This window comes from Phascolarctos cinereus, unplaced genomic scaffold (assembly GCF_003287225.1).
Source record: "Phascolarctos cinereus isolate Bilbo 61053 unplaced genomic scaffold, phaCin_HiC Scaffold_3;HRSCAF=262, whole genome shotgun sequence".
NCBI classification, from domain to species: Eukaryota; Metazoa; Chordata; class Mammalia; order Diprotodontia; family Phascolarctidae; genus Phascolarctos; species Phascolarctos cinereus.
Window position 1 is genome coordinate 192,512,463 of NW_027555736.1, and position 18,593 is coordinate 192,531,055.

The 18,593-nt window shown below is 38.5% G+C and overlaps 1 protein-coding gene across 1 annotated transcript in view; it reads right to left on the minus strand.

The window, feature by feature from the left end:
• NPAS3 (neuronal PAS domain protein 3) overlaps nucleotides 1–16,913 on the minus strand; it is a 1,126,677-nt gene extending 1,109,764 nt beyond the window's left edge. The window contains 1 exon segment of the mRNA XM_078151394.1: nucleotides 16,466–16,913. Coding sequence (XP_078007520.1) covers nucleotides 16,466–16,515 — 50 coding nt within the window. The 5' untranslated portion in view covers nucleotides 16,516–16,913.
• Nucleotides 16,914–18,593: the final 1,680 nt, after the last annotated feature.

The following is an 18,593-nucleotide window of genomic DNA, read 5'->3' on the forward strand; positions in this document are numbered from 1 at the left end:
AGATAAACTACTCAACATCAGAGGGGGCCCAGAGGAAGAGCTAACCTGGCTGAGAATTAGAGGGTAAGTACATCACACATACCCATGATTCTATTAACTCCTGCCTTGACTGTCAAGCAGAACTATATTAATCATCTACCCCATCACTTTGCATATATTTTTGCTCTCATTTTACTTCTTACTTAGAGATTGCTTTTTTAAAAATTACCATTGCTACTGCAAAGGACCAGATTATCTATTGCTTTATGGTTCAACTTGGAATTTCTGTGATCCTGTTTTGCAAGCCACCTCATTCATCTTCATTCCCTGGCCTCTTTCATATCCATCCATTTCAGCCCCATTCCTTCCATGTCTCTATCTCATTCCATCCTACCATTCTAATGTGACTTCTGGAATCCTCATTGTGTTGGTAACAAATTGCTATTCACAATAGACACTGTTCTTACCCTGAATAGATTTTTTTTGTGTGTTTTATATTTAAATTTGCATGTACACATTGTTTTCTCCCAAGAGAAGGTAAGTTCCTTGAAGACAGCAACTATTTTTGTAGTCTAAGCACCCACCAAAGTGCCCAGAACTCAGCAGGTACTTAATAAATGCTTGCTGAATTGTAAACAACTTAATAACAATGCTATTTAATGCACTAGTCCTAATAATAACAATTATTTTCTTATTTGATTTTTTTAAACTACAAACTTTGAACCTTTACAGTGGTAATAGGAAAGATTTTTTTTAAGTTTTAAAGTTCTGCTGAAAAAGTAAAAAAAAAGAAGAAAGAACTTATATAGTCATTGAACCTTTACGGTGCTAAGAGGAACTAAGTTTTTTAAAGTCTTGCTGAAAAAGTAAAAATAAGAATAGGGGTGGGGCAGAGCCAAGATGGTGGAGTGAAAGCAGTGACTTGCTTGAGCTCTCCCCCAAACCCCTCCAAATACTCATAAAAAATGGCTCTAAACAAATTCTGAAGCAGCAGAAACCACAAAAAGACAGAGGGAAACAAATTTCCAGCCCAAGACAACCTGGATGATTGATCAGAAAGGTGTATCGCGCTGGGCTGGGAGCACAGTGCAGCGTGGGCGCGCAGGCCGCAGCAAACCTGAAGCAGGTCTCAGAGGACTGAACCGCGGGCAGCTGTGGAGGTTTCCAGATTCCTCAATCCACGAATGCCAAAGACAACTTAGAAGGTCAGTGGGAAAAGTCTGTTTCTGCCGGTGGTCAGAGAGGAAGGCGGGGTCTCAGCTCCATTCCCCAAGAGCCTGGCCCTGGGCGGGGCAGCTGCTTCCCGAACTTCCAGCCCACAGACTGAGGGGGAATCCAGTGGCTGATCAGAGAGGGACTGCAGGGATCTCTTTGCCAGTGCTGGGGCAGGAATCTCTTGCTTTGCCCGTGTGTGGATCTGGGTCACAGTTCTGGGCGGCAGTGTTGGGGTGAGGAGGAGCGCTGGCGTGGTGGAGCTTGTAGTGGCTGTGAGATGAACCCCTCCTCACAGTTACAGGACAGAAAGGAATACTTGTGGTCACAGGCCAGGAAAGGAGTAAACACCTCGCCCCTTATCATACCACCTTGGAAGAACTGAAAATTTACAGGTCCCTACAAGTATCTCTGAAAACAGCTACACAAACCCCTGAAGCTTGGGACAGTACATCTCCACATTGGAAGCAGACTCTTACCTTAACAAGGTTTAAAACTCAAGTAATTGGCTGGGATCATGAGCAAGCAGTGCAAAAAGAGTCAGACTATATTATCTTACTTTGGTGAAAAAGAAGATCAAAATATACAACCAGAAGAAGACAACAAAATCAAAGCTCCTACATCCAAAGCCTCCAAGAAAAATATGAATCAGTCCCAGGCCTTGGAAGAGCTCAAAAGGGATTTTGAGAAGCAAGTAAGGGAAGTAGAGGAAAAACTGGGAAGAGAAATGAGAGTGATGCAAGAAAATCATGAAAAACAAGTCAACAGCTTGCTAAAGGAGACCCAAAAAAATACTGAAGAAAATAACACCTTAAAAAACAGCCTAACCCAAATGGCAAAAGAGGTCCAAAAAGCCAATGAGGAGAAAAATGCCCTAAAAAGAAAAATTGGCCAAATGGAAAAGGAAGTCCAAAAGATTACTGAAGAAAATACTTCCTTAAAAATTAGAATAGAGCAATTGGAAGCTAGTGACTTTATGAGAAATCAAGACACTGTAAAACAAATCCAAAAGAATGAAAAATTAGAAAACAATGTGAAATATCTCATTGGAAAAACAACTGACCTGGAAAATAGATCCAGGAGAGAGAATTTAAAAATTATTGGACTATCTGAAAGCCATGATCAAAAAAAGAGCCTAGACATCATCTTTCAAGAAATTATCAAGGAAAACTGCCCTGATATTTTAGAACCAGAGGGCAAAATAGAAATTGAAAGAATCCACAGATCTCCTCCTGAAAGAGATCCCCAAAGGAAAACTCCTAGGAATATTGTAGCCAAATTCCAGAGTTCCCAGGTCAAGGAGAAAATATTACAAGCTGCCAGAAGGAAACAATTCAAGTACTGTGGAAACACAATCAGGATAACACAAGATTTAGCAGCTTCTACATTAAAGGACCAGGGCATGGAATATAATATTCAGGAGGGCAAAGGAGATAGGATTACAACCAAGAATCACCTACCCAGCAAAACTGAGTATAATCCTTCAGGGGAAAAAATGGTCATTCAGTGAAATAGAGGACTTTCAAGCATTCCTGATGAAAAGACCAGAGCTAAACAGAAAATTTGACTTTCAAATACAGGACTCAGTGGAACATGAAGAGGTAAACAGGAAAGAGAAATCATAAGAGACTTATTAAGATTGAACTGTTTACATTCCTGCATGGAAAGATGATATTTGTAACTCATGAGAACTTTGTCAGTATTAGGGTAGTTGAAGGAAAAAAATTGTATGTATGTATATATAGATAGATAGAGGGCACAGGGTGAGTTGAAGATTAAGGGGTCATATCTGGAGAATAAAATTAAGGGATGAGAGAGGATGATACTCGGAGAAGAAAGGGAGAGGTAGAATGGGGTAAATTATCTCACAAAAAAAAAAAGAGAAAAGTCTCTCACAGTGGAGGGGAAACAGGGGAAGGTGAGAGGGAATGAGGGAATCTTATTCTCATAGGATTTGGCTTAAGGAGAGAATAACATACACATTCAATTGGGTATGGAAATCTGTCTTACCCTACAGGAAAATAGGGGGAGAAGGGGACAAGAGAGCAGGGGGGTGATAGAGAGGAGGGCAGATTGGGAAAGAGGGTAATCAGAAGCAAATACTTCTGAGGAGGGACAGGGTCAAAAGAAAGAATAGAATAAATGGGAGGGCAGGATAGGATTAAGGGAAATAGAGTTAGTTTTTCACAACATGTCTACTAAGGAAGAGTTTTGCATAACTGCACATGTACAACCTATATTGAGTTGCTTGCCTTTTCAATGAGGGTGGGTGGGGAGGGAGGAAGGAAGAAAATTTGGAACTCAAAGTTTTAAAAACACATGTTTTAAAAAAAATGTTTTCACATGCAACTGGGAAATAAGAAATACAGGAAATGGGGTACAGAAGTCTATCCTGCTCTACAGGAAAATAGAAGGGGAAGGGGATAAGAGAAGGGAGGGGGGAGAGATAGAAGAGAAGGCAGACCAGGGGAAGGGGTATTCAGAATGCATGCCATCTTGGGGTGGGGGGAGGGGTGAGAAATTTGGAACTCAAAAACTTGTGGAAGTGAATATTGAAAACTAAAAATAAATAAATTTATATTTAAAAAAAATAAAATAAAGAACTTCTATAGTTTGGATAACATCTCACCATGGAAATTTCTTCCAGTACAAATGCTTTAGTAATACATAAAAATTTCAGATTAGTCCCCTAACCTCTTATCTATCCATCAAATATGACTTTGTTAACTTCTTATTTTGTGGTGTTGCTTCTGGTTGCAAGACATTTCCAGAATTTCACTACTGCCTCAATTGAATTCAACCAGCAAATTTATTTATCTACAACACTGAGAGTAGTTTTTATTTAGTGTTACATTGAGTCACATGTATAGTATGTCACTTTAAAATATAACAATACACACTACTGCTTTCAGTTTACTATCCCTCAGGACATTCCTGAAACAAGAAGTTTCATTTCAACGAGGTTTTCATAAAAGAAAAATAACTAAATGTTCTATCTTTATTGAATAAAACCAGCATGATATTTATCACATTTAATATAAGAAACCTTAATCTACTTCATACATTTTCATAACTAAAGAATATTTGTGAATATTAAAATCACTTGGTTAAAGAAAAAAAAAAACAACACATCAATAGAATTCTTGGATCACAAAGCCAAAATCATAGAATCAATCAATAAATAAACAAGTTAAGCAACTACCAAGTTCCAGGTTAGGTTATGGGAATTAAAAAAAAAGTGAAACAACCCCTGCCCCTCAAGAAACTTATTTTCTAATGAGGGAGATAGTGTCTGCATATTCGATAGGGTGATGATAGTTAGATATACAGACAGCCACAGAGGTGCTACACAAAATGAAAATATCATCATTTTATAGATTAGCTAACGGAGGCCCTAACTCATGAAGAGACTTTGTTTAAGGTATACCTTCTTATAAAGCTATAAAGTGCAGTGCCTTGAACATAATAGATACTTAATAAGTTGAAATGAATCTTACTGAAAGGTATTAGAAGATGTAATAAGCAGCATCGTTTCTACAACTAATAATATTTTCCTATTTCCTAATCTGTAAGTAAATAATATAATCCATTTTGAAATATGTAATGATTGATCCTAAAAAATAAAGAGAGAAAAGAAAAGAAAAGAAAATCCACCAAATGCTGTTATGTAGGCTGAAACACTATTTGTTATTGGTGTTATGAAAAAAACTTTAACTTTTCAGAGACTGAGAATTAAAGTTAAAGTTTACCCAAAGGGCAATGGAAAGACACGTGGTGGGCTGCTTAATTCAACCTGATTATAAGGGCAACGTATTACCAACTAAGAATGATTTAGGAGAGTTAACATAAAGTACATTACCAGAGTGAATGAATGAAAAATATGTGGATGGAAAAGAAGTTGGGCTAGTCATGTAGTCAGAGTGAGAGACAGGTCCTGTGCTCTATCTAATCCATGTAATGTCCAAAGAACTACGTAAGGTAGCCCCCCCCCCCGAAAGCTGAGTGGATTTAGTGAAGGATGTAGATCAGCTGAAAAGCCACATGTGGCTCATGAGCTCTATCTTTTGAGGGACTACCCACACAGATAAAATGCTGAATCTATTAAAGTATCAAATAAAAAGAAGAATTAAAACTATTCCTACTTCTATGCCTGACTATTGACAGCCCAAGCATTTCATAATGTATGTCATCACAAATGGTATATGTGTGTCAACCCAGCTATGATAATGGGCTATAACCAATATTTGTTGTCAAATTATTTCAAAATTAAGTCTCAGTTGCATACTGAAAAGGCATTTTTGAATTTTCTGATTTAGAAATGTTGAAAACAATATGGAATTTAGTTAATATTACAGTTGTTTTAAAAATACCCCCAATCAACACCCATGTTTCCTGAAGTACAGGACCTCTGTATAACAGGGACAGTGCCCAGTTCTTTTATTTCATATGATGCACAGCTGCACCAATCCTGTCAGGAAACAGGCCACAGGAAATTCTTAACATTCTGAAGAAAAATCTCAAGATGTGGGACAGCTCTTTTCCGATGATTGTCCAGCAGATATTTACATCAAACTTTAAATGATTACTAAAAGATTATTTTTACTTAACCTTTTTTGCAGGTATAGACTTCTTTCCTTTTATAAGGATTCAATGTTACTTTTCAAATTTTAATTATATTCAATTTTTCCTCCCACACATACAAAACAAAATAATAAATTAGGTTCAAAACTGTAGATGAACCCATAATGCAAGATTTTTGGAAAATATGCCTTCATAATGTCCTGTGCTATTTGTGTTGAGAACTATAACTCTTGCATATATAATTCCATTATACTTTTATAAATCAGGGTTTTGAAAATGCTTTTGAACCATTAATATATTTTCCTGGTTAAAATTCTTTGAGATGTTCTTAACAAGAGTCTTAGATAATGAATTTGGGCAAACTCTGGAACAGTCTTTACAGTATTATCATTCTCATTAATTTTCAGAACTACCCACTGTGTTGAGATGATTGTCATGGGCCTAAGACTTCAATTTGGCTAAATATTTTTGCATATATTTCAACATATAAGTAACTAACAGATGTGTAAATGTTAAGCCCCTATTGAAGAAATGGTTAAATATATTTACTATAATCTCATAATTTGTTTGATACACTAAATCTTTTCTTATTATTTCTATTTTTCTTTTTTTACTTTCATCTACAATGGCCCCGAAGTCTCCAAATTCCTTTCAAAGACAACAAAACACAAAGGTTTTAATACATGCCTGGGGTAAAAAATTATATATATTTTTAAAGATATCATCAATAGCAAACAAAAACCACCATTCAGTGACAAGTAAAATGTTACTCTTCACTGAGGTTCAGAATTAGCATAAAACACACACACTATATTTTTCACCTAAGAAGAGTTTTCCATTCATATTCTTATTTGGCTGTAGCAATCTGACATCCACCCCTCCCCTAAAATGCCACCAAAAGAGAGTTGTAGCTGAAAACAATTTAACTTTGAAAAGAGTTAATGCAGATTATATACAGTATCTTACTTTAGTAGAGTTTATTCTTTTTCTTTCCCCTTTTTTTGTGTTATCTTTGAAGGCTGCTTCTGTTTCCATTGTTTCGTCTTTTAGCATTCACATATCAGAGCAATAAGTATTTCATTACTGGTTTATCTGTCCAGAGGCTTGAGAAGCAGTAACAATTAACCCTCCCTTCACAGTGATTGATACAGGCTTTGCTTTCAATTTGTTCCACTACACAGATCATGAAATTCTGAATGCAATCATCCTCATTGACCTACACTTTCAAACACACAGCTACAATGAGATGAAAGTAATTATTAAAAGGAACACAGGACTACTGAGAACTGAAACAAAGTCTTCAAAAAATCTTTTAGGTGACCTTCTGGTAAAATTGACAATATTTGATGTTAAGCAAAATAATAGATAAGAAGCATGATCAGGAAACATCCAATTCAGGCCAATCAATATGTGTTATGAGGATTATACTAGCTAGGTACAGTACCTATTTAGATGATATGTGAAACCATAAGGAGTTTCTGTCACTCTAGAACTACTGAAAACAAATGGTATTGAACTCTAAGTATTATCATTACCCTATCCTGATTTCAAAAGTATTTTTAGAAGAAAAACAAAGTGCATGTTTTAAAAAGAATCTTAACTTCCTGCTTTATGTGGAAAGAAAAAAAAATTGGTCACAGCAAGGGACCAAGAATGTAAAAGCAACAGTTAACTTCATCAGATTAGTTACATACCTGAGCCCTACTTCTCTCACTATATTTGAAGATTCACTGTAGGAAATGAATATATTTTTCACAAACCCTTGAAAAATAGCTTCAAATAAATATTAATCTCCTGCAATCGATACAGATGAGGAATGGAAAAGGATGGGTAGGAGAGTGCGGTGGCTATTGAGCTATATTAAAACAAGGGTTGCAGTAAAAGAAAATCAGGGCAGGAAACTATGCAGCCGCCTCAGGCTCTAATCACAAAACAGTGATGGAGATGAACCAATACTGCATGGATTAGCAATGAATTATTTTGAACTATAATCATATGCCTGCATGAGAGAGAGGTAAAAAACTAGCCATTACTCAAAGGCTGATCTGCAGATCTGAAGAAGGGGGGAAAAAAAGTAAAGTAAAATGGGAATAAATTTATATGCTAAACTAAGTCAGGAGAATAATGAAAATCTAAAATGTTGTTACACTTCAAGTAGCATTCTATTTAATGTCTCCCCTGTACTATATAATACTAAGTATTTACACAGTACAAACTGTAAAAGGTTTGGACTAGAGCAGGGTTAAATCAGTGAGATTTCCTGCAAATCAGGAGCTGATATTGTTTACCTGATAGTCTCACTTTTCTTTCTTATCCTTGCCATAAAATCACCCCTGGCCAACTTTCAACCCCAAATAGTAACACATTTTAAAGTATGCAGTTACCAGGGGAAAATGTCACATTAAAAGGGAATTTAAGTTCCTTTGGCCCATCTGAAAAATTCACACCAAATGAACTGTTAGAACTAATTTTGCAAGGCAGGGGAAAAAATCAAAAGTGCTACTCGCAGAGATTCCTGAGATTCTTATGAACAGACTGTTTAAATGAAGAGCACTTTCATCAGTAGAGGAATCCTCACGTTTCTAATGTCTTGCTGTGCATTCTGCAGGTTATAGTAGCAGCTGGTAGAGGTCATATATCTTTTGTGAGCATCCCAAAAAGGCTCGCTGCCAGACTGTTAAATTATGAATAAGCAATGAACAAAAGAATGCAGATACGGTGGTGACAAGATAATCCAAGCAAATTTATCTATGACAAATTTCACAGGATTAACAAATTACATTTACACAGAACAATAAAAATGTGCAAAAGAAAATGATGAGCCTACTTTTTCCTAACAGCATTAGTAAAACAAAAAGGCACCATTCCACTACACATATTTAAATTTAACTTTATCTAAAATAAGACATTTACAGCATGCTGAAGTGATTGTTGGAACATCCTTTCCCATTTTAAGTAAACATCAACAATACTGTATGTACGGTATATAGGCATGTATCTAAATTACAGAAACCCACATGTAAAAGTCACATGGAAACAAGATGTGTATGCTCTCTTGAGACAGTCACAGGAAAGCAGTTTGATGTACAAAATGTTTCTCCCTTAATCAGTGCAATACATATTAATTATGGGTCGTGTTATTTGTTGAGTACTTCATATATTGAAGACCAAGTAGTTATGTTCTGTAAAATATTCACTCTTGCCATCTGACCTCATCAAATAAATTCTGAGCAATTCTAAAGAACAAATCATAATATCTAGACAGAGATTAGAAAAGTCTTAAGCATTACTTTAGGAAATGAGATTCACAGAGATTTCTTTGGTACATTATCATTGAATTTACTGTTTTAGAAAGAAATCCTTTCATATGTCATTCCTGTTATATCAAGTGTACATGAAAATTTTCTTGTTAGTAAAAACCTGAGTATGTGCCATGACCCTCATGAGGTAAATCTCCCATGACCCCCCCCAAAAAAAGATGACGTATTTTCAATAACCCAGACTTACGAATAGAGATGGAGAAAAGTTGTGGTAAACTACTTTTTTTAAATAAGTGATGCATTTCCTGAGTTTTAGTTGTATTTAACCTAGGTACCAAAGTCAGATCACTTTCCTCCTGCATGAAAAGATTGATGATAATTAACTACTGTAATCAGATACTGTTTATTTTAAGATAATCTAAGGACTTTTAAATTTTGCCACCCCTGTTTTACTCATGCCTCTTACTGACTCTTATAGGGTTGCTCCCTCTCTTTCCTTGACACTTTACTGGGGTCCTTCATGATATAGGTGATGAAGAACCACATTAAAGCTTTATGAACGTAAGCCCAGATTCTCCTAAGATTTCACATGTGAAATTTTGGTTTTCTTGGTTTAAGTGTGATTATTTCATTAAGGTATGTCAACAAAAACTTAGAACTTTGAGCTGCTAAAGTAGATATTTATCTATCCCTTGTGCCCTTTAAAAAAAAAACCCTTTTTTAAAAATTTTGCTTTGTCAAGGAAATAAAAATTTGATTGACAATACTACATCTGAAAAATACAAATGCAAATGAAGCATGCCTTCAATGGTGACAAGTTTAGTCTTCATTCTTCAGTGAACAGAGATATAGTCAGGTATTAAAAAGTTTCTTGAAACATAGTTCTGCTAAATCACACCTTAGAAAGCTTGCTTCATGTCTGACCAACCTTATCTGATCAAAACATTGATACATGGCCAAGACATCAGGCAGAGACAAAGTTTTCAGTACCCATGGTCTCTCAAGCGGTTTAGAGGTGAAGAGGGAAGAAATCAAGGAGGTCATTGTTTATAAAGTTTAATGGTCCATTTTTTGTTTGTATGTAATGATAAGTATAGTTTACTAACAGCGCCAACTCCTACAACTGATATTCCAAAATATTATATTTAAAATTATGTCTAGAAATGCAGTTGTTTCCCTCATCTCAATGTTCTTTATATAATTCTCTTTGATGCTGTTACCAAAGCAAAGGGGAAAAAACCTAGCCTCCTATCTCTGGCTCAACACTGATTCACACTATGATTTTGTAAACTATTACTTTCATGCATCAAAAGAGATTACCTGATATCCTGAATGCCCTCCCAAGACCAATGTATGACAGAGCTAGACCATTACTTATAGTATTAGGAAACTTTGTCGTAGAGGGTTCTGCACCTTTCTTTCAAAAATCTCTCACTTCAAAGAGCTGATGTCAAACTCAGGATGCTACACTAGGGTAACTTTCTCCATCTGCATATACTACTTATTTTTCATAAGGTAATCTATCACAAAATCTTTTCTATTGACTATTATTTTGCTTAGAGTTATGTAGAATCTTTTATTCTTAATTCTACCAAAGCATCTCAAGCCAGTTTTGTTAACAAATGTTAACTTAAGTGTTTTACAAGTTAACTGACCCACCCCTAGATCACACTGACTAATGGCATAAGAAACCAATTCAGAATATAATAATCCTGACTGCCAGTCTTGCACTCTAATTATTTTATTATACAGTCATGTAGAAAGAGAAAGATATCTACAGGCCCTACTAATACAACTCTGCATTCAAGGTAGATATTTTCATGGGATGAAACAAACACTAGGACCTATCATAATACTACACCCAATAAATTTTGGTGAACAAGTGAATGAATGAATGAATGAATGAATGAATGAATGCTAGGCATCTAGGATATGGACACTGTGAAATAATGAATACTTTTCTTGCTCTTCAGAGTTTTAAAATCAAGGCCACAAGTGTCCCATTTAATTAAGCAGAACTTTTCCTACCATACAAATCCAGCCACACAAAACTCTAGAGGGAGTATTTGGTCCTTATCATTATTGTAGGTATTTTTGGATGTACAAGCAATCACTTTACTCTTACCAAGCCATATTCTGTTTATGCACTGCAGTCTTGCTAATATTACTACAAATTATTCTAACTACGTATGGTTCTATCAAACTTAATAGTCCTAACATCCTATTCACACTAATGGGGCTTAGTGCAGTAAAAAAAATAACATTCAGTTACAGTTGGTTTATTATGTTGTCCAGTGAAGAAAAAGATTCACCATTATGAAAATGCAAAATTGGCATTAAATGAAAAGCAAACATTAACATGTTTCCTGCTAAATTCTAAACATGTTTCTCAAACATGTATAACTTATTTGAAACAATAAATCTGAAATTCCTTTATGTTAAACTTTTATAACATTTAAATTTAAAGAGTGGGCTTATAACAAAACTGTTTTTTCTTTTTCCAGCATTATAATTTTTCTACTAAGTTTCAGCCGGATTCAACCTGAAGCAATTAAAGATAGGTCTACACAACATCTAAACAAATGGTCTGTCAGTTTAGTCAATACAACATCAATACAATCAGTCAAAGTGGTTAGGTGCTGTGGCATAAGCTCCCAACCAGTGAGCTCACTACATGTTCCACCTTTCAACTAGTTCTTAAGGCTGTGCCAACAGAGGGAAAGGGTCTAGCAGTTGTTCTGTTCTCATAGGTGAATTCAGCAGAACTCTGCAGAGGCAAGAGGCTCACAAGAACTTTAAGAAAATAGGAGGAAAATTAAGAGTTGAATATGTAATGTTATTATAAAGTACACTGTGGGGAGACCTGTCATGTAATATGTTACTGAGTGATTTTGAAAAAAAAATCGGACAATTTTCCCTTCCTCTATCTCAAAAAGTAAACATCTATAGAAATAAAAAAAAAACTTTTAATTTTTAAAAAACTAGATTTTTTGAATACTCAAAAAATACTGGGTTTCTTTTTTTTAAAGAATATAATGTGGCTGGCAACGGAAACAAAATTTCCATAAGACTGGCATTCCTAATGTCCAGTTTCAAGCCAATGTGACTTGAAATCTCCAGTGGATCACAGACTAAAAACTGAGGCAGAGAGAAAGAGTCAAGGGGTTAATGGAAATTCTGACATTCTCTTAAAAATAGCTCTACTACTGGGTGCTACCATTGTGACACTGTGTTAAAATTAATGTAGCACATTGGAGGAGAAGCTCAAAATTAATACCCCTAAAATACCCAATTGTTCCATTTCTTAGGACATATTTACTGTGCAACATATTTCTCACAGTATTTGCTCCTGAAAGAGATATCAACTTCACAAAACTTAGTAAGAAACAAAAAGTTACATTTTAAATAATGTGATAAAAAGCCACTGAGGACAAAAATTTACTTGGGATCCCATTAGGTACTGAAAAAGTCCCCAAATACATTTTGTCTTTACCAAACCCTAATCAAATACAAATCCCAACTAATGTCAATTCTAGGGCTGTTTTTAATAACAAATCAAAAGTAGAGGCTGACATATTTCAAATTTTGTATAGCTCTATGACTAGAAATCCATAAATCAGAAATCAGAAAGGATGTTGTAATGTGGGAGGGTACTATTTAATAAAGGTCATTATAACTCCTGGCTCTAAAGCCATAAGATCTAATATCCTCTCTGGTAGCTCCATGATATGTTCATGCATTACAGTTCTTGTTGACAGTGTGTTGCCTTGGAAATATTTCATTATTTCAGTTTTTTCCATTTGTAGACCCTTGGCCTTGTGATATGAAGGCCACCCTATTTCATATTTTCGATTATCATTTAAGCAATCTTGTGGAGCTATTTATATAAAAGCAAGTGTTAGACAATGCATATCATCATTTATCACTGCTGTGTTTAAGCTTATCCTGTAGAAATACCCACAAAAGAGGCTTTTTTCCCCCTTTACTTTAAACCAATGGTGCTATGATACTGTGATATGCTTTGCAAACTAGCACAGACATATCACCTGTATGACACTTGTGTCTCTCTAATTTTCTTGGTTATATATCCGCATAACAGAAAAAAAATCTAGCCTAGGGCTATATAATCTGCAGCCTACTGAAGTTTAAAAGAAATCAATCCAAGTTTAAACTTATTAACTTCTCAAATTGTTCTTTCAGGATCTATATAGGTAATGTGAATGTTCAAGAAAAAAAATTAAGCCACACTTGGTTTTAACCAAGGGCAACCACAAGGGAAAACATTTTAATCCAAATTTTGGTTCATTATCAATATATAGGAAAAATTATTTTGTAATGCATTAATACATTCCAGTTATAAATAAAGAAAAGTGATTTTAAAAACATTTTGTCTTCCACAGGTTTCTGATTATTAATTTGAACGGTTAATAAATGTTCACTAAAGCAGCAACTTTTATGAAGTCACTAATTTGAGGCCATTTTTCATCTACAGAGCAAAACACAACCTAAAATAAGCACATAAGAAATAGTCTTTAAAAAAAAAAGCAACACCCTTGTATGCAACAGTTGTCCAGAAAATATTATTAAAGTTTCAAGAAGAAGATGGGCATAAATGTTGAGAGGAGGGTACTTCACTAGAGCAAATAACTACAAAGAGCAAGTTGATCCTTTACAAACCATCTGACATCCCATTTCTTGATAGAAAAATCAAATTAACTGACACATGCAATGTTTATGCTGAAAGTGTTAGGAACCTTTTAAAACCTGATCACAAAGAGAGCCCTTAGGGCATGCAACTGTTTGGATAGAGCAGGCCAAGTTTGTAGTTATTACGGTTTTAAGAATTTAGTTTACAACTCCTTCCTTCCTTCCTTCCTTTCCTTAACATCACCCTTTCCTTTTCCCCTTTATTACTCCTCCCACTCCCCACAGGGTAAGCCTACTCTGATCCAACCTTTAAAATGACAGCATCAGAGCTGAACAAGAAGATGCTATTAAAGGGCATTAAATTAAATACAGTATATCCTCCTACAACTTCAATCAGAATTTCAGACCAAGTGTTATTTAGTTCAGCTCTCAAGTGGAGCAGAATAACAAATCGCGCACTTTGATTTACCTTCTTCGAATGCCAAATGGAGACAGGTGATAAAGAAAGCACTCATGCACAGGCTATGAAGTTTCCCCTAGAAATTAATTCTATCTTCAAGATTCCTATCTCAGAGAAATTCCCAAAATGGCACACAAATATGCTTCTGCTGGAGAGATTACTGGAGCTGTCCCAGCAAATATACTCACTACTGAACACAACACTAGGTTTAAAAAAAAAGGAAGGAAGGAAGGAAGGAAGGAAGGAAGGAAGGAAGGAAGGAAGGAAGGAGACTGTAGTCTGTAAACTGTTTTTTGTTCCTCTCAAAATCTTCATTACACAGATATAACAATGCTATTCAAATAAGATGTACATCTGAATACAACTAAAGCAAAGTTGATTATACGGTTTCTAAATGACAAAAAACTTCAGTGTTTCTGATGAAGAAAAAATTCCACACCAAGACACATAAGTTACATCATCATCAGTGATATTTAAGTAATACAATTACACAGACCATGAAAACACTGAAATAGGAAATATATGTGTGTATGTGTGTTTTATATATATATGTACATATACATACACACACACAACCAAGAAAAGTTTTTGACTGCAGTCTTCGAAGGTACAGAAGTAGTCAATTGACTACCCATCCACTTCTGATGTTATGAAGATGTATCACTATTAAGACTTTGAAAACAGATACTCCTATTCGTGACATGAAATGAGACAAGTTTAAGAATGAAATAATGCAATAAAAGTTCTTTAAAGCATTTAGAAGTCTCCCTGTTAACTTCTATTGAAAACTCACACGTTAGATACCATGTGACCGAAAAGTAAAAACTGTTGCCTGATAACTAAATGTTACAATTAACCACAGGATTTCCTGACACTTCCCTCTCTGAGTTCACTTGTAATTAATCCTGAGGAAAGCAATCACTCTGCTCTTAGTCTGTATATGTCTGGCTGCATTTCTGGTTTCCCTTGAAATAAAAGGGTGGCATCAGCTGAACTTCAAAATAGCTTCTCCACTATTTCCTCCAGCACAGGGTGAGAGAGACTCACTTTGCTTCACCCAATCTGCTACATGCGATTAATGTCATTAATGGGATCCCAAACCAAGTGATCTGGATGGACTACTGAAGGGAAAAGCCACTGGAAAGCCAGTTTAGTCACTCTGAGGTGTAACAGTATTTACTGGGATACGTTCCTATACTTCGAATGCAAACTCCTTTCTCTTTTGCTGCTCTAGTTTAACTAGCTTCACAGAAGACACAGGCTGAGCCCCGTGCCTGGATATAGAATTCTCAGCAGAAACTTTTTGAAACAGAGACTCCCCGAACAGTAACCAAAGTGGAGCCGGGGAAGGTGATGGAAGGAGGCTGGAAAAGATTTATGCTCCGACTGTTGCCAGAGGTGTACTGTGGTTTGGTGTTTTGTTTTTGCTTTATTTGTTTTGTTGGGGGGATGGATACCTGGAAGAGGAGAGCAGAGTGGGAGTGGAGAGCAGGACGGAGAAACCTACAACTTGATTTTGTTGTTGCTGTTGTTTTAAGGGTGCAGTTTGTTGTGCTAAGCAGAGCAGCTCTCAATCTCCTTCAGCTTGGCCTAGCTGCACTTGAACGGCACAACAGAGACGGCCCCTTAGCAAGACATTTCGGGCCTGGTGCAAGCTTTCTCATTCCCCCGCCCCCATTTGTACTCCTCCTCTCTGCTTTCCCTCCTCCCTCACCAGCCCCACTCCCTTCCTAGAGAGCAGCTGCCAAGGGACCCGAGGCGGCGGCCCCGGGGATCCCCCAGGTTCTCCCCCATCCCCGTACGGCTGCTCACGCATAGACTCCCCCCCCCACCTTTCCCTTTTTCTTTCTTTTTTTTTTTCTTCCCTCAGCATGACACTCTATTCGCTGAGCCGGGGAGGTGCGACTGCTAAGCTACTTGCTGCTGCTGCTGCTGCTGCTGCCGCCGCCCGCTGCTGCTGCTGCTGCCGCTTGCCGCTGCCTCCGCTGCCTCCGCTGCCACTGCTGCTGCCGCCGCTGACACCACCGCTACTGCTGCTGCTTGCTGCTGCACCACACGCTGCCGCAGCCCCGCTAGACAAGGTGGGAGGGGGAGTATTTGGGGGGGAACTGGAGCTAACTGGCCCCACAAGCTAGCGGGTTATCCGCAAGCTTGGAGACATCCTCCCCTGGAGCTCCCGGCCCAAGGAGGGGAGCTGCAAAGCGGATGGAGCCCGCCCCAGCAGCACCAGCAGCAGCAGCAGCAGCGGCAGCTGGGGCCGCCTCTGAAGCAGCAGCACCAGCAGCAGCAGCACCAGCAGCAGGTTCAATAAACAGAAAAGTGTTACCGTTCTCGTCTGGAAGGATCCTGCTGAAAGCTTGGCTTGGTGGGCGCCATCTTCCTGATTTTTTTTCTCTCTTACTTTTTTTTTCTCTCTCTTCCCCCCCTCCTGATTTGGGGGTGTGTGTGAGGGTGGGTGTATGTGTGTAAGTGTGTGTGCGTGTGTGTGTGTCTCAGTAGCAGCAGAGGCGGCGGCAGCGATGGTGGTGAGACAGGAAGGCTACGGAAAAGTAGTGAGGCCAGAGCATTGCGGGCGGCCGGAGGTCCCCTCGAGGTGCAAGTGCCCCCCGGCACAGGTTGCTGCCTCCTTGCTTAGCGCCGCCGCTGTCCATGCGCCGCAGAGCGCAGGGAACCCGGGTAGCTCCGGCTCCCGAGACATGCCCAGCGCAGAGACAGGCGACAGCGGGCGGCAGCGGCGGCGGCGGCGGCGGCGGAGGCGGCGGTGTTGGTGGTGGTGGTGGTGGTGGAAGAGAGGAGGAGGCGGAGGAGGAGGAGGAGGAGGAGAAGGAGGAGGAGGAGGGCGCAGAGGCAGCAGCAGGGGGAGGCAAGCGCACGGCACCCGCGGGCAGCCTGGCCCTGGACATCTCCCCCCTCTCACACACTCACACACAGACACACGCACACAACCCTTGGTTTGGCAGCAGGTGTGACACACACGCCACCGGCGGGGTGCAGCTGGGGCCTAGGCCGGAGGCGGGGTGGGGGGGGTGGAGGGGTAGGCGTGGAGAAAGCTGGGGGAGGGAGTGGAGAGGACAGAGTCAGGGGTTTTCTGGCTTGACCGCTGTGAAAGTATTTCTGGGCATTTTCCAGCTGCTTTCCCCCCAGCACTGCTGACTCTCTGCTCTCTCTGCTCGCTCTCTCTCACTCACTCGCTCTCTCTCCCCTCTCTCTCTCTCCCTCTCCCTCTCTCTCTCTCTCTCTCTCTCTCTCTCTCTCTCTCTCTCTCTCTCTCTCTCTCTCTCTCTCTCTCTCTCTCTCTCTCTCTCATGTGTTAGGGGAAGGGGAAGCTCCGCTGCCGGCGCAACAACGCCACTCAGTTGCAGTTTCACACACTTCCCTTCTCTGGAGTGTCAGATCCAGGGGAGGGGGAAAGAAGAGAGACTCATAGGCAACAACCGACAAGGAAAGGAGAAAGGAGACACATTCTCCAAATGTGCATTCGAAGGCAGACTAAATAAATGTATGGTTGTATATAGCTAAGCATGCAGACTTGGAGAAAATCACCTATGTCCTCCAGTCTGTGTTCAGAGACTTTTATATAACAGTGTAGATACACTTTGCAAGAACGTGCTCCGTCAGAATAAATGAATGGCATGTCCCAAAGCCCAAGTGTTTTTCTGTATTGCATGCATACATACATAGCCTGGAAGGGTAAGTTTGTGTTTGTGAAATTCAGAGTACATTTGAGCTACCTCAGACACAAACACCCCTGTGAAGCAAGGGGAAAGAAGGAATTGGGACACCATATATACAGCTTGTTGCACAGAAGGTGCAGCTGTCATATGGCACCACACATACAAAACGAGGTTTGAGTACCACTCCCCCTTTAGAGAGAGAGGACTGAGAGGGAGGGAAAAGAAATATCTGAAATTGTCTTCCCTTTACTAAGATTTTTTAAAATTTATTTAAATCTAAGAAGGAGTCAGTTATACTCTTGGGCTTGCGAAGTGATAGATTTCACTAGGGTTATGTTTTTGTTTTTTAATTTGGGGCTATTTCAATTCCAAGACCCCCTCATACTTGCAAGATTTTCTTCAGGAGGAAAATCTACAGGTAGGATGCGATGGAGAATAACTTTGAAACTGAAAGAAAAGAGCCCATGGGATTGGCAGAACACTAGAGTTAACAGGCCAGCAGGGAGGTAAAAAAAAATGGCAATTAGGAAGTTTGGCAGTAGGAGCCAATTGGTACATTAGCCCTACAAAAGAGGCTTTTCTCACCAAAGATGACAATGCAGGGAGAGGCTTCTGTTTACTTGAATTTTTATCTGGGCTCTGCAAGCCCCTGAAAGAAAGTTTCTTCCTCTCTCCCCTCTCCAAAATTATATTCTTTCAATACTCACAACTTTTAGTTAAATATCACCATGAATTTGTGTACATATAAGCTCCTTCCATACACCAAGAGACTAATCTAAA